General features: G+C 35.2%; 2 protein-coding genes across 2 annotated transcripts in view; both read left to right on the top strand.

The window, feature by feature from the left end:
• The window catches only part of LOC100571910 (agrin), a 197,134-nt gene that overhangs the window by 169,246 nt on the left and 11,593 nt on the right, over nt 1–16,295 (top strand). The window contains exons 4-6 of the mRNA XM_008187613.3: nt 11,287–11,535; nt 12,994–13,209; nt 14,286–14,507. Coding sequence (XP_008185835.2) covers nt 11,287–11,535; nt 12,994–13,209; nt 14,286–14,507 — 687 coding nt within the window. The remainder of the gene's footprint in view (nt 1–11,286; nt 11,536–12,993; nt 13,210–14,285; nt 14,508–16,295) is intronic.
• Nucleotides 8,738–10,268, top strand: LOC100571995. Its single transcript, XM_003246324.4, has one exon. The coding sequence runs from the start codon at nt 8,890–8,892 to the stop codon at nt 9,988–9,990; it is 1,101 nt and encodes a 366-aa protein (XP_003246372.1). The 5' UTR covers nt 8,738–8,889; the 3' UTR covers nt 9,991–10,268.

Genomic DNA, 16,295 nt, shown 5'->3' with positions numbered 1-16,295 from the left:
ATCGAAGCATTTTTACTGCTCCAAAAGTTGTCGTCAGACACAAAAAAAAAAAAAAAAAAAAACAAAAAAAAAAACACACATCATTGTAAAATCAATACATTCATCACTTCGTTCAAAATCTAAAATGTTTTTTGATATTTCAATTCTTCCGTTTCTTGTATTATGACTGAATAGCAAACAATAATCTATGTACTTTAGGTTTCTCACCTTAGGTAAAAAATATTTCCAAAGAAAAAGAACCACTTTATGTGATCGTAGCACTCTACGCGCGCAAATCTGTTGCTTCTCGAACAATAATTCCAAGTATCTCTTACTGATTAATCGTTTCCTACCAGAAGTTTTTTTCTCCGACTGTGTATACCATGTATACCTGTGCACAAATGTATGCCTGCATATTTCCTTGCATTTATCTTCTCACTATCACTTAAGTTTTACGTATTGGGATTTCTCGTTTAAATTCAATTTTAATAATTTAATTTGAGTTAAATATTTTTTAATAATTTTTAGTGTGGTTTGTATTAATTGAATCAAATGATACAAATGATGATTTTACTTATCATTTTTTATAATATTTACGCAATAATAAAAACCTATGTATTTACCTTTTTAATCATATATAATTTATTATTTGTGTATATTACGTACACACTTTAGTTTACTACCTTCTCATATATTTATTATATGTATGTACAATTCTACGACGATAAGAATATTGTTGATTATATAAAACATATTTGGCGGTATTTTAAAATAGACCAATCGTAGAGCTAATACAGGTGCCGAGCTCGTGTACGGGACGCTTATACGCTCTGATGAGTGAAAAAAAATTATTAAATCAATTTGTATTATTATTTCACTACAATACCTCCGTATATAGTTTATAACGTTTCGTTCAACGCAATCTATATATTATAATAGAGGATATTAATATATTTTACGTTCGTTTGCCATTCAATTACTATATACACGCACGGACAACAAAGACGGTTTTCAATCGGTTGTTAATTAATAATAATAAATCTACGTTTATTTCGCGTGTGTCGGTGACTGCTGCAGTATATTGAATTATCAAGTCGGAGGAGCATACGATAGATCAGAGCGTTGAAAACCGTCCCGAGATGATGTCGAGAAGAAACGTGAGAGAAACGACTGCGAAGATTATAAACGTATTTTCGGATACGGCAAACCTCCGCCGCCGCCGCCGCCGTCGTCGCCGGTTTGTTTTATTATTTGTTGTAAGAAGCTTTTCTGCTCCTATTATTCTACTTGTTTTGCGAAGTTTAATTAACTTTCTACGGTACACAAAAGCACACGTCGTGCAAGGGTGGTGTGCTCTCGGAATATCAACTCAGTCACGGTCTGGTGGGGGACCGTAGAGCAGTAAAATTATAAGCTCTAGGCGCTGTGTACACTGGCAGTGCATATATACGTACGACTCGAGTGTACTCTTAAAAATATATCCATAATATGTTTGAATTCCACCGGGGTGGTATGGTCTCCGGTATGTGTTGTTTGTTTTGCTGTCGTGCCCTTTCAGCGAGATTCTATCCAAAAATCAGATATATTCGCTTTGACATAAACAATAGCTCTGGCCTTTATTTAGTCCCTGTGATCTGTATAATATATTGTGAGCGAATATTTGTGTATGCGTGAGTGCGTGTGAGTGGGTACGTGGGTTCGCGTGTGAGTGTTTTGGTTGTGGGTATAATAGTGGGCGAGTGGGGTGAAAGGGTATCGGTGAGCGTGTTTATAATCGAATATGGGAATCGCATACTGCACGAGAACTCTGGTTCGAGATTACCGCGTAATGATAGTGCATTCTGAACTATTTTGCACAGTTATCCGAAATCTAGCTTAGCGTCGGTAAATGTTTTTGGGGGTGCATCATTCCAGCGAATACTGCTCAGGCTTATACAAAGATATGAGGATCGAAGTAAGTTTGACTCAAACTACCTAGGGCTCTCAAAGTTGTTTTGCAACCAAACACATTTTGCATTAACTAAACGTAAACAACTAACAAATGATTTATTAACATTTACGATTCAAGGCCAATACATAATAATAGCAATTGAGTTTGTAATTATTACCAAAACGCTTAGACAAAATATTATGTTTTTAATTAAAAAATAAGTAATTTAACCTATAGTGTGGGGGGAGGAGGTGACCGAAAAATATTGAAGTAAATTGTTATTTTACCAATAACGCTTCAATAGTAAATTATTTTCTGCTGAAAATTACTTGGGTATAAGTTATAACATAATTATTATTATAATTTCCTCACTCGCGATGTGCAAATTGACTGACACAGTATTACAGTGTACATATTTACAGCTATTCGTAAATTTTGATTTTTTTAAGAGGCGTACCTACCTGTTATAACAACGAGAAGAAATGAAAATAAAACCAGAACATAATATTACACAATTATTATAACGCATAAGCTACTAAAACAAATTTCATATTTCAAAGTTAAATTCTAGGTATATGATATGCACGTGAAAATTGCTCACTTTTAAAATATTAAATTCAAATCATCTCTCGGCCGTTGAATTATTTACGAAAACAAGAGTCTCGCTATGCAATTATTAATTCAATTAACTAGACGAACAACAAGCTCCGTAAAAATCTCAACAACTATACGTTAACCGTTTCGTTTTAAATGTTTATTTTTTATTATTGTTGTTTTTACTGTCAGTATATTTTTAATGCAGCCATATTTGTTTGCGTTGTTCGAGTGACAGAAAAAAAAAACCCTCAGCGATGGTTTTGGTTTCTCGTGTTTCGTTTTCGACATACCGTTAAAATTAGCTCGTAAAACCAACAGGCGCGTTTATAGGACGTGGAAATAGCGTGAAAAGCGGTAACAAAATTGAAATGGCTCTTCATTCACAATATTATATCCTTCGTTTTATGGCTCTTCCCGGACGGAATATATTTATGATTTAATAATAATATCATAAGTAAATATAAATATTTTATTCGTATAATATATGAACGGATTAGTCGGGTAACGCCGGAGTGGAAATAATAATAATGATATAACATTTTACGAGTTGCGGGCGATGACTGCTGTCGGTAGAAATTTAAATTTTATCAAAAATTAGATTACTCGACCGACCCACTAGCGAGTGAATGACGAACGGTAGTCGTAGGTATAATTGGTAAAAAAAACAACCGAAGAACAAAACGTGAGAATTTCGGTCGTTGTTGAAATCGACGCTGTCAAAAGTGTAAAAGTTTCCGTCAAACCCGAAGATGTTTGATGCACGCCCGGAAAACATTGCGGTGCACTAAATTGTATTAAAAAGTATCTAAGTTCTCCCTCGACTTTTGAAGTTTAAGTTGGACGAGCGGTGAGCATCCGAGCTTGATCGAGAGAGGCCTGCGATTTCATTATTATCTCTTGTTACTCAAATCATAACTGTCACGGCGAGTACAAGTGGAACAAAAGTGTTGTGCGCGGTGGAAAAGTATAATACGTAAAACGTCATACTATTAGCTGTGAGGTCGTTAAAAACTAATCTTTTAAAACTCCGGGCCGAAAGACTGTCATAATAATAAGTCAGACCGCGTCGACGACGATGTTCATGACGAGACTAATAATAATAATATGGTATACACCTATATTATGATGTACGAACGGCTTTTTATCAAATACGACAAAATGATTTTGATTGCCAAAACCAGTATATTAGCATGTTGTAATAACATTATCATGTATAAATAAATTAGACTTTAACGATTGACAAGACATTCAAATTTGATTTTATTTTTTAACGCGCAATCATAATGTTGGTGCGTCTACCTCGGAAATGCGAATTGACAGATTTTGTTCGATACAGTATTTCGATCGTATAACTACGATCGCCAAGGGTCTTAGATAAGCAGCTACGAAAGATACCTACCGACGACAACCTTCGTTGGCTTATTCATCCGATCCGGTCTACCAAAACCCAGTTTATGTAGTCTTTGTAATGAGTTAAAAATATTATTTAAAATGAACATGAGATGATGAGGTTATATTTTAGAATTATTAATGCATCTGCATGAGAGTGTAGATATTATTTTTTTGCTATATATATCTTTGACTCACCACTTAAATATTATCACTTAATGTGATACGGGGGTGAGTATAAAAGTTTTTCTTTTAGTTTAAATTTAGGTTGAGCAGTACGCGAAGAGTAATGAATAAATTTGTTACTTACCTTTCGTAGAACTTGTGACTCAGGATTGTCTTGCACAATTATTTTATTTGACTGAATATCAGACAGGAGAGGCATATTGAAATAATATTTTAATAATCAAAAACTGTATTACGATTAGTTCATTTTTACTTTTAAAAGTGCACAAATATAATACGAAAATGTACAATTTAGTTGAACGAGATTGAGTGAGTGACTGGGTTGTGTGTGTCGTATGGGTTTTTACAGATAATGGTGTGATATGCTGCCTTTGACCTCTGATAAAATTGTAGATTGCGGCGTTACTCTTTTACGTATGCGTGTGTCATTAAAATTTTAGGATAATGTATTGATAATTTGTTGTATTTATACAGCTGATGATAATTATTGTACTACTTAATTTACTTTTCATCAAATCTAATCAATACGATCTATAATAAAATAATGTTACATCGTAACTTGTATACCACAACATATATTGTTACCGCGGTACTGCGATATGACTATGACACGTGACCCGGTATACACGCAAGAATGTAGTATGAGGACTTCTTCGAAACAAGTCCGATGGTACCCACAGGTTTCAATATTTTATTTTTTCAACATAATATTATTAGGGCATTTCGACCGTGGAACTTGCGTGCTTCTTATTCGATCACAATATCGTAAATATTGAAGTATGGCAATGTCCATCAGCCGTGAATTATACAGTGTTAGGTAAACCTATAAATGCATAATGGCATGCAAGTAATAATAGCTTGTAGTGCACAATGATAACCAATAACCGTATTTTACACCGTCGGCGAGCTTCCGGGTTATTCATTTAAATGACGTATAATTCCGTACATGCACCAGTAGTGGTATAAAACAAATTTTGACTGACATTATTTCCTTCTACAAAGTAGTTTTTTTTTATAAACATGCAAACGCATTAAATTTATTTGTGACCTGATAATTATTATTACTAATGTGTAATCATAATAATATATTGTAATACATCATAGTTATTGTTCAAATGAGTTAGAAATACATTTATCCTATACAATACTCGGGTCTATAATTCTCACAACGATTAGATCGGTAAAAAAAAAATGCTATATTAAAAAATCATTATCATCTAAAAAAGTTGGATGTTTTTTCCGAAATCATTAATACGAGCATAATATTATTATAATAAGATATTATTTTTAGATTCCTTTTAATAGCATCGGACAGTGTTAATCGTTTTTCCATCATTCATTAATCATATTAAATACTGTTATTAATTAATTTTAGAAATCTTTACTCATTAATTATATTTATGAGCAATTACAATTTTGAAAAAATCGTATTAATACCTACTCAATTTGTTTTTTTTAAAGAAATAGTTTCGAGTAATACCAAATCAAAAGTAATTGCCTAGCATTCTATCGTCTTTTCAAGGCATATTGATACCGATCAATATTGAAGTAAATGACATCACACAGAAATAAAATAACATCAATGCTCAGGCTATAAATTCTTCCCTCTCCCCCACACATAAAAAAAATAAACAATTTATAATGATTATTTAGAGATGGCTTTTTCAAACGAATGACAAAAACAGATTTTTTACGATTGTTTTCATCTATAAACCCAATGGTCAAAACCTATACAGGAATAAATTATTAAAAAATCGACCTGAACTTTCTATGATTAAAAATAATACGCATTTACCAGCTATCGAGCTTTAATCTTATAATCTGCTAAAATAAAGTTATTAGGATTTAAAGCGTACTTTTATGTGAAAGTCATAGACAAATGATAAATATAATATAGAAAATATTATATTCTAGTTGGTATTACGTCATATACATTCAGTGTTACAATGAAGAGTTGTTTCGTGCTACTTGAGAGCACAAGTCACGATCATGTCTAGTTCTGATCTAATAACACTTCAAGAAAAACAATATTTAAGATTTTTTTATATATATACATTATACATACACCCTTCCACTCCGGCGGACAACTCAATTTTGCCATTAACTATGTACAGTTGATTTTAAAAACAACTATAGAAACCACTGACCCCTTTTTTTATATATATATATACTACGGAGCAATAAAATGTTTAATCTGTTTATGGCTAAGATTTGCCGAGCGTTACAAGGAAGGGTCAAGTGAAGTTTATACTCATTTTCTATTACGGTTCTCGACGAATTATTTCAGTTGCACATAAAACTGAAAGACCAAAATGTATTTTTTTTTCTTGCCCACGCTGTTGCAGACAACATTTATACTGCGAAATAAAAAAAAAGTAGAAATAATTAAATCCACAAAACAATTTCAACCACCGGGATGTTTGAATGTATGTATAATGTGTATATATATATAGTATATACCGTATATTATATTATATTATATTATGTACATAGTGCATATTATAGTATTGATATGAAAAAAAAACAATTAGTCAACTTGGAAATAACATTATACTTTGCTTTTTTTATGATTAAAATAATGTTTGTAGATATTTATTTAAAAAAATATGCCTACGTCGCAAATACCTACCTTTATAATAATAATAATTTATTAAAAATATTCATATCTATAGTTATATTATGTACCCACGCATTATTACAGAAATCTACAAATTATAAAAACGAAGGTTTAATTCATGATTTATTTTTCTAATACGTTACTTGCTGCTCGAATTCTATTCAAAACATATTGATATAATTAATGTGACAACGCGATAATAATATGAAAATAGTTTTCATTGAATTATAACAATAATAGGTATCCTAACACAATATTTTTCACGTTTGATGACAGGTCACAATAAATCGGTGTTAATGTATAAGTTTGATGACCGGATTCTTTAATAACGCCTATTGTTTTTACCGTTCGAGTAGAACATATTATCACATAAGATCTGTAAAAAACTACAGGTAGTAAAGTTCAAAAGTTAAAATAAAATACAGGACATGGGCACGAGGTCGGGTGTCTTTAAATTTAAAAGTAATAATAAATCAACTAGCTTACGAAAGTGCATCTTCAAAGTTCGATTTGAGTACAAATCTCGATATATAAATAGGTTCTGATAATATTATGCTTTTAAAACTTTTTAACCGTCTCGAAATAGATTCCCTAAAAGTAAAATGCATTGTTGTAAATCCGCTCAGAATCTAAAAATGAATTTCGGTAAGTAGGTGTATACTAATATACTATATACCTACTATAATATACCGACTGATTTTCACATAACTCTACCTATGGATAAAAATAGTAAATACCACTTAAGTAGAAACTATAAATTCAAACAAAGAAAATAATCAGTTTTTTTTTTAAATTTTAACCTTAAACTACCATGGTAAAGAATAGAAAAATATTTAATTTTCTTTTTTTGAAAAATTGTATAGCTGAGGCATAATAGATGGTGGGGGAGTACGGTCTGATTCCCGTATGCCTTATGTCACACATATAAATTGACTACGCAAGTGGACATATTATTATGAAAACCACTTTACTTTATAAACATTCTTGATTGTCCTGCTGAAACAATTACATTATAACAGCATAATGTACCGAACTGTATTTTTTCTCAATACTAAATTTTCATTAATTAAAAACAGATTATATTATATGCTTTTTTTTCAACTACGGCATTTCGTTTGTATAGTCGGCAAACTTTGAAAAGTTCAGTTCTTAAGAATTTGGCGTATTTTGTTTGGAAAACAATATAATACATTATGATCCGGTGAAATGTCTGAATTATATCAACCTGGAGCTTATCAATAACGCTCGGAAATGAAAACAACTGAAATGGCGTCGTGACGCACAACTTTGATATTCAGACTACAACTGTTGTGACTGGTATATACCTAACCTACAGCATATTGTTATGCAAACAATATACAGGGTGTAACGGGAAGACCTGACAAAAAAAATAATGCTATATAAACGTTTGACCAAATTTGTTATAATTATATGATTAGTAAATAATTTAAGAAATATATTCATGTTAGCAAATTCCCAAAAATAATATTTTGAAAAAAATTATTACGTTCCAAATTAATTTAATCCAAAAAAATGCCGATATTTAAAAAAATTCTAGAAAATAAACTACTTGACTTAGATAAATGTTTATTCCATCCAAATTATTCTTATAATCAGATTCACAAATTGGCTATTTTGAATTTATCCAAAAAAAATGTTGGTAAAAATTTAAATTTTTTATATTATACGTGTAACGCAAGTAAATATAAAGTATATATATATATAAAAAAAAATTAAAAACATTGATTAGAACAAAAGTTATTTCAACTGTTTGTTACACCTTGTATAGTAATGTGTAGGTGACATCGCAGTATTTTGTTTTCTTTGAACGCACGAAAATTGACTAAGAACGTGGCGGCCTTAAGGCGTAGGTACCTACAGAGTTTCGCGTAATAGTAAAAAAACAACGATAATATTGTGTCAACTTCACGACGACTGCTGTAATATCACAACGCCGAGTGCGATTTTCTTTTCGCTCGGAAAACAACAACAGCGCGTGCGAGTTTACACAAATGGCGCTCGGCGGCAGTTGTTCGCCTCGGGCCAGACGCGATTCAATTTAGGACCGATCGTCGTCGTCGCACGTACCTGCAATACTCATATTATCATACCGCATACGACTCCTTGTCCGACCTCGCAGGTCGCGTCGGAATCGAGACCTGACCGATATCGCGCAAAATACGCGGTCGTCATGTCATTCGCCGCGTACTGCGTCGCGTTAGCGTCCGCACTGGCGTTCGTGTCGGAAGCAACGGACCCGGAAACGTCGGAACCCGGACGTCCGGTCGCGCCGGCGCCCGGATATCCGGACTGGTCGCTCCAGTACCTGGACGACGTGCACAAAGCGACCAGGTCGCACGACGATGACGTGATGTTCCTGCGGAAGATGATGGAGATGGACTATCTGTGGTGGCCGATCCTCAACGAGCCGGTCAAGATCAAACGGCCGACCGTGCCGTACTTTGACCAGTACAAGGAACCGGGGCCCTCCGTGTTTTTGGAAAAAAATGAGTTGCCGTTCGACTTGATCTCCACCATGATGACGGAGAACACGTTCACCGGCTCGGACGTCGTGTATGCGATGGACGCGTTCAAGTCCGCGATGGCGTGTTCGGTGCTCAAGCACGTCTCTCTGCAGGCGCTCATGCTGCACAATCTGCTGACCAAGTTCCACCACGAGATACCAGACGACGAGCGCGTGATGTTTGAAGGGTGGCTGGTGAACATGATCCAGGTGGGGACGGACAAGTTGACCGCGATGGACCACTCGCAGGACCCGGACCAGTCGATCACCCGAGCTCGTGCGCTCCTCGTGGAGATGATGCGTGCGCTGTCGCACAGCACCGCAGACCACACTATCGGCAATTTTCAAGAAATCGCCATGAGGATGTACGCCGAGATCGATAGTACGTGCGCCGTGCCCAAGGGAGAAAAAGGCCATTACAGCGCGCTGGCCTACGATTTAAACAGACGGAAGAGGGTAGAAGAGCTCAAGGCCCACCGGACGCAGCTCACCGAGAACATGAGAGAAGCCGCCGGAGTGAGTAACGTCGACATAATGCACAAGTACAGAGGCGACATAGTCATCAACGCCGCCTTGACTGCAAATGACATTTCTGAGCTCAGCGAAGACACCATGAAAAGAGCCACGGCCGCAAATCACATCCAAATGAACTTTTTGTACTTGAACTTGCCCATACAGATCTTGTCCGAGTCCCAGTGGAAAACCATCTCCAAACCTCAAATATCTAGCAAGCCGGAAAACCCTAATTCGGCCCCACTGTCTCTGTAGGACGGCGGGACCGTGTGATTTGACTTTTGGTATTTTATGTTATATAATATAAGCCGTTTACTTTTGTTTTTAAGATGTTGTGTAGTTAAAATTACTTGACAATTTTATTTGAACTCGTGTATTATTAATATATTTTAAGTAATGTAATATTATTCTCATGAAGTTTACGTGTTTTCAAATTTACCTAATATAATAAATTATAAATACGATTTCAATACTATTTTAATGTTTAACTAACCAAATAAATGTCAAGTTTTTGATTTAACTCCTAAACTCAAGTCGGTTTTTAATTTATTTCTGTGAATGTATTTTTTCAAATTATATCCAAAAACTCTGTTTTGTTTTTTCCACTAGCGTTTCACTTACCTTGCAAAACTTATATAATAGGTATGTTACAATAAACTTATCTAATGTTTACTATTTAGGTAGTAATTATATTGAATTTATTAACTAAACCTAGTGAATATTATATTTTTATCACCACATAATATAATAAATTTGAAATTAAAAATTAATTGTGTGTTTTTTTGTGTATCTGTGTCCGTGTGTATCTCTTATACGTTTTGGAGCAGAAATTTTGCTTCGATATTCAATTTTTAAAGCTGGTTCTATTAGAAATTTGGATCAAGTTCATAATTTGTGGGGTTTGAAATAAAAATCTAACTATGATGGTCTATAAGCCTTCAAAGTTTGGTTACATGCGGTGAGGTAGTAATTTTCGCACAGATCCTCCTCCGCTGTCACTCAAAAAGGGGGAAAAAATATGTCTGTTACCTAATCATTATTGTTACTCTCGAAATCCTCACGATTGTCAGAACTCAAGTAGGTACACTCGAAACCTCTTAAACAGTAGATGTGGGTTCCCCGGTTTTTGCATTTTTTTTAGTGTTATCATAAATTTCATATATTATCCTTATTATTTCTTTGGTACGCGTTTACACTATACAAGTAATGTACATTGTATACATAAATATAATTTTTTTCTACACTTGATTTGTACAGCTATTATTTTTGCATTTCTCGTGCTTTATAAACTTTAAACGATTAAAAATGCAGCGTGAATCCCTATTATGTACCTAGGTACCAATTTCGTAATATTATCAGAATATTATTATACCGCGTGTGCTGCAGCAAGCAGGTATAATTTACAGACGCCGAGTGTTTCTGAAACATGCCACGACGACATAATATCATTTACATTTCGGTGTAAAATGGTCACATCCTCCATACACAACCTACCTACCCGTGTTATTATAATAATAATAATAACATAAAATCCGTTTCGTTTTGTTGCAGTCGGAAGGACCGACCCTTGTCGGTCGGTGAAGTGCTCGCACGATCAGAGGTGCGTCGTGGACAAGGCCAGTGCGCAGGCGCGCTGCGTGTGCTCCGAGGACACGAAATGCCAAGGCGACGACAGCGGAGACGGCGCCGGCGGACCGGTCTGCGGCAACGACTGGAGGGACTATCCGAGCGCGTGTCACGTCAGAAAGGCTTCCTGTGCGTCGGGCCGGAACATAGCGGTCAAATACAGAGGGCTTTGCGGTACGTGTGATGACGATAATAATAATAATAATAATATTATTACTAGTTTCGTCTCTCATCAAAAACCTTTTCTCATCGAGTCGATCACAAAATTTACCGATGGGTATACCCACAATAATGTTATCGGGGGGTTCAAATCTCTCTGGACTCGCAGGGGTCTTCAACCTACGACCCGCGGCCCGAATCCGGCCCGGCAAGGATTTTTTACTGGTCCGCCAAGCTAATTAATGTAACCGAGCGCGTGTCACGTCAGAAAGGCTTGCTGTACGTCGGGCCGGAGCATAGCGGTCAAACGCAGAGGTCTTTGCGGTACGTCGGATGACGATAATAATAATAATATCATTACGAGTGTTATTTTATTTTTTATCAAAACCTTTTCCGACCGAGTCGATCACAAAATTTACCGATGGGTATACCCGAAATAATGCAGTTATTGTTAAAACACGAAAGTGTATGCCGTGGCGTCACGTGTTATGTGTAGTGCGTTACTATAGTTTCTTTTATAACAGAAAGGATAACAATAATTAATGGTATCGGGATAGTGTACAAAAGAGCACAAAGGCATTCGCTTTTAACGGTCTCGACACTGCACTAGTATAACGTCGACGGGTGCAGGACACGCAAACCGTCTGGTGGGTACCATAATATATTATATTATAATAGTATTGTAGTTAGGTGTTGAACTACAATGTCGGTGGTCCATGCCGAGACGAGCTAAAAACGCATATGATGATAATATTGTATTATAATTTATATACACATAGTATACAGAGTGGTCCCACTCTTCATCAGTCCAAAGCTCCCAAAACGACTAAAGACTTAATAATCTATACAATTTTGGCGTATATATAAAGTGTTCCGGGGTGAAGTGACCAGCCGACGCCGTATAAAAGTATAGGTACCAACAACTATGAAGAAATACCCTTAAAGATCGGGTCTGACTTTTTTATTTTTTAAATTATGGGAAATTAACTTTTTTTTCATCAAAACCATACACATCAGTACATCACGCATTATTTTTATGTATCTTCAAAACTTTACATTTTTACGTATTTTTTTTTTTTTTTTTTAAAGCTATTTAATTGTCCTATCAACTAACATACGAAATTGAACTAGAAATGTGCTAATTATTTTCATTAAAATAAAAAAGTTAACAGTTTTTAAAGGAAATCGTATAGCTATTATTCCAAATAATTTATTACTTAATATGGGCTTTTGTTTTTTGTATTATTCTACTGTATTATACTGAAAAATTACATCGGTCGGTCACTTCACCCCGGGACACATTGTATAGCTTACAAATCGTAATAATAATTGTGGGTAGATAATATTCGAAAATAATATTATTTTAAATCCCAAAATGTTGGGTATTGTCGTGTGTTTTTTTTTTTTTTTGTCGTTCTTTGGGATTTTTGCGTCGTCGCCGGCTGCATCATAATATTGAATTATCTCTTACAGATCCGTGTGACTATATATCGTGCGAAGAACCCGAAATATGTCGTTTGGACTACGAGAGACGTGCCAGGTGCGTGTGCTCGGAATTTTGCGGCGAAGACTTCATTCCGGTGTGCGGGTCCGACGGTCGGACTTACACGAACGAGTGCTTTCTACGGCGGCAGGCGTGTCGGATGATGCCAGGTCTGAGGATCGTCTTCCACGGCCCATGCGACCAGGGTGAATAAATCGCTAAATAGTCTAGAATGTCGCCTGTAGTTAAAACAATATTGCACACGATAATATAATACAATATTATTAAAGTAATAGACGATAGTGTACCTATACCATAGTCCATAATATTATACAACGCATTCCGGTCCCGATCGTTTGATTTCGTGTGGGTTGCATATTGTATAGGAGAAGGTGCGACCATTTTATTTATACAATTAGGTAGCTACGTCATATTTGCAATTTCACTTTTAGGGAAGACCAGATTTTCATCATGATTCAAATAAAGCGAGTTTATGTTTAAAATTAAAAAAAAAAAATCATTGTATGTCCGCACTTTGATTGTCGGTTCGCGGTATTAAAAAATCGTGAATGCAGCTATGTCACGAACTATGTGACAATCGATTTTATAACGCAATATAATACTTTGACCTCGACGTATTAACATTATGTATAATACACTGCTTAATGCTTATACCTGCATATAGTATAATACCTATAATTATGCATTATATGCAGCTCAAAACCCTTGACTCGGACCGCTCCCCCCCCCCCTCCACCAATATGGTCTGTCATCGATATAGGAGGATATTAGAAAAGCACTTTTCTCCATACCTGCAGAGGCACGTAGAATAAGATTATTTTTCAAATTTTTTTTTGCATAAAATATGTTCACGCACTCTGTGCACGATTCCAATCGATTAAATCATAGGTGGTAATAACGTAGACAACAATAACACGATGGGGGGACGGAGTGACCGAGTAGATTACGGTGTCGGTTCCGACGCGAACCGTCGCTGGTTCGAATCTCGACCACGGGCGGCTCCTCTCTCTGGGCAGGCAACTGTCAAGAGAGAGAGGCATCTCCCGACCGGTTATGGCAGAAACTTACGGGTGCCCAATTTGAAATTGTGGCAAGAAACCAAACACAAGTGTTTACCAAAAACCTACAGCACCCTCATACACAATTGAAAAAAAAACCACCCGACGGCCTTAATGTTCTGTTACCCCCACGATAGCTAATGGCCGCGGGCTCTAGACTAATAAAAAAAAAATGAAAAATAACACCATGTGCTCCGTTCTAGGCGTAAACCCGTGTCTGAACTTCACGTGCTGGGAAGGATCGCGATGTGCGATCGATCGTCTGGGCATTGCCGAGTGCCGTTGTCCGGAGCCCACCCTTTGCGAAACGTCGGTACGACCGGTTTGCGGCACAGACGGTTATACCTACGAGTCCAAATGCCTATTGGAACGGATCGGATGCAGCAAGAGGTCCGGCGTCACGGTGGCATACGATGGACATTGCGGTAAGAATACGCACTCGAGGTCGGTTTCGTAAAAATATTTAGGTCGACGTTTTGAGACACCGGGGAAAATATTATTATCACTTGTAACGACACATTTTAGCGATAAAAAAAATTGATTATTTTTTTCATCTTTGTCGACATTTGTCAGACATTTTAATGTATTTAAAAACAATGCATTACTATTAATTATTATTCATTCTGAAACAGAATAATATGCTTACGAACCAGAGACTGGAACCGAACCTAAAAAAAACCGGTATACCTACCTTTAAAATATTAAGAACCGGAACCGAAGTCTTTATTCTAATAAATAAAGTACAAGAACCGAACCAAAATTTTTAAATTAAATAAGTTCTTTTAGCTTCAAAAATAAAATAATTTTATCTATCATAATTTAATGGTATTCCTGTTTTGTGTATAAACTATAAACTATGTATAATCATATGCGTTTTCTAATATTTCCGATACTATTAATTAAGCCCGCATTCCGGATAAGTGTTTAAAATTATTATAGTTTTCGGTACCTAAATTATCTGGAACCTGTACCAAAATTATTTGGAACCGATACCTTTTTATCAAAAACTAGAACCGAACCGGAACAGTTATTTAATTTTTGGAGGACTAGTACCGGAACCGATATCGATAAATTCAAAAGCTTCCAGTCCCTGTTGCGAACACTTAGACGCTTAAATTATTTAACATTGGATTAATAGATTTACAAACATTTAATGTTTAAGTAAAAGGAGTGCAATGGCAAGAATTCCCTTTCAAATCTTTGTGATAAACTATTGATTACTCCACTCGTACAAACTTTACTTATTAACATCAATAACAAAATAAAAGAAAATACCCATCGATATTCTATATTTATTATTTACACATCAACAGCATGTTTGAGAACGTTTTATGCCAAAGACTTTAGAGCCGAGGTATTCAATCTGTGCGAAGCGGCTCCCAGGGGCGGCGCGAGAGTTGTTGAAGGGAGCCTCGCCAGAGCACAGGAAACCAAAATATTAATGTAGGTCAAGGTTAACATAAATATTATTTAAAATCATTAAAGCGATTGTGGAAACGATAGTGAAGCACATCACCCGACTATTTGAATTTTATTTCTAGTACTTAAGTCACTGTTATTATAACAGTTAATATATTGGGTATAATATTGTATGTGTATTTTTCCAATTTTTAATAATAATTTGGAAGCCGTAAAATGATTGTGAACACACAAAGAAGCCGCGGAATGAAAAAAGTTTGAATACCACTGCTAAAGAGTATAATATGGAACATGAATTTGTTTATGGAAAATATGTGACCACTTTAAAAAAAAAGTAAAATAATCAATATTAAATTTTTTCAAAATCCGAAACACCGACAAAGGAAGTCAGTGTATCATACGAAATTCTAAAGGTACCTGTTGTAGGTATAGCTGGTATAGGATACCGCGGTCAAATGTTCGCACTTCATTACTCCAATAAGAAGTAATAACTAATAACCTATAACTATTAAAATGTACACTAACATTGTGATTTTAATTGAGGTTCACTAGCACCAGATAAAAATATAGGTATTTATAATCGAATATGTTTTATCAAAAGCCAATGGCAGTTTACCGAATTTTAGTGTTCGATATTTTACAGTGATATATTCTTTAAATTCTTTAAATTATTTATCTTTAACTTTGACATTGAAGATAGGCTACATAGCTAGATACATATACTTACGCGAAGTCGGTATCATATTTTTGTTTCGTATTTAAAACGTTGGTTGGTTTGTTAATTTACCATTGTT

This window comes from Acyrthosiphon pisum, chromosome A2 (genome assembly GCF_005508785.2).
Source record: "Acyrthosiphon pisum isolate AL4f chromosome A2, pea_aphid_22Mar2018_4r6ur, whole genome shotgun sequence".
In the NCBI taxonomy this organism is placed as follows: domain Eukaryota; kingdom Metazoa; phylum Arthropoda; class Insecta; order Hemiptera; family Aphididae; genus Acyrthosiphon; species Acyrthosiphon pisum.
The sequence above is the reverse complement of the archived record's forward strand: the minus strand, read 5'-3'. Positions and strand labels throughout refer to the sequence as shown.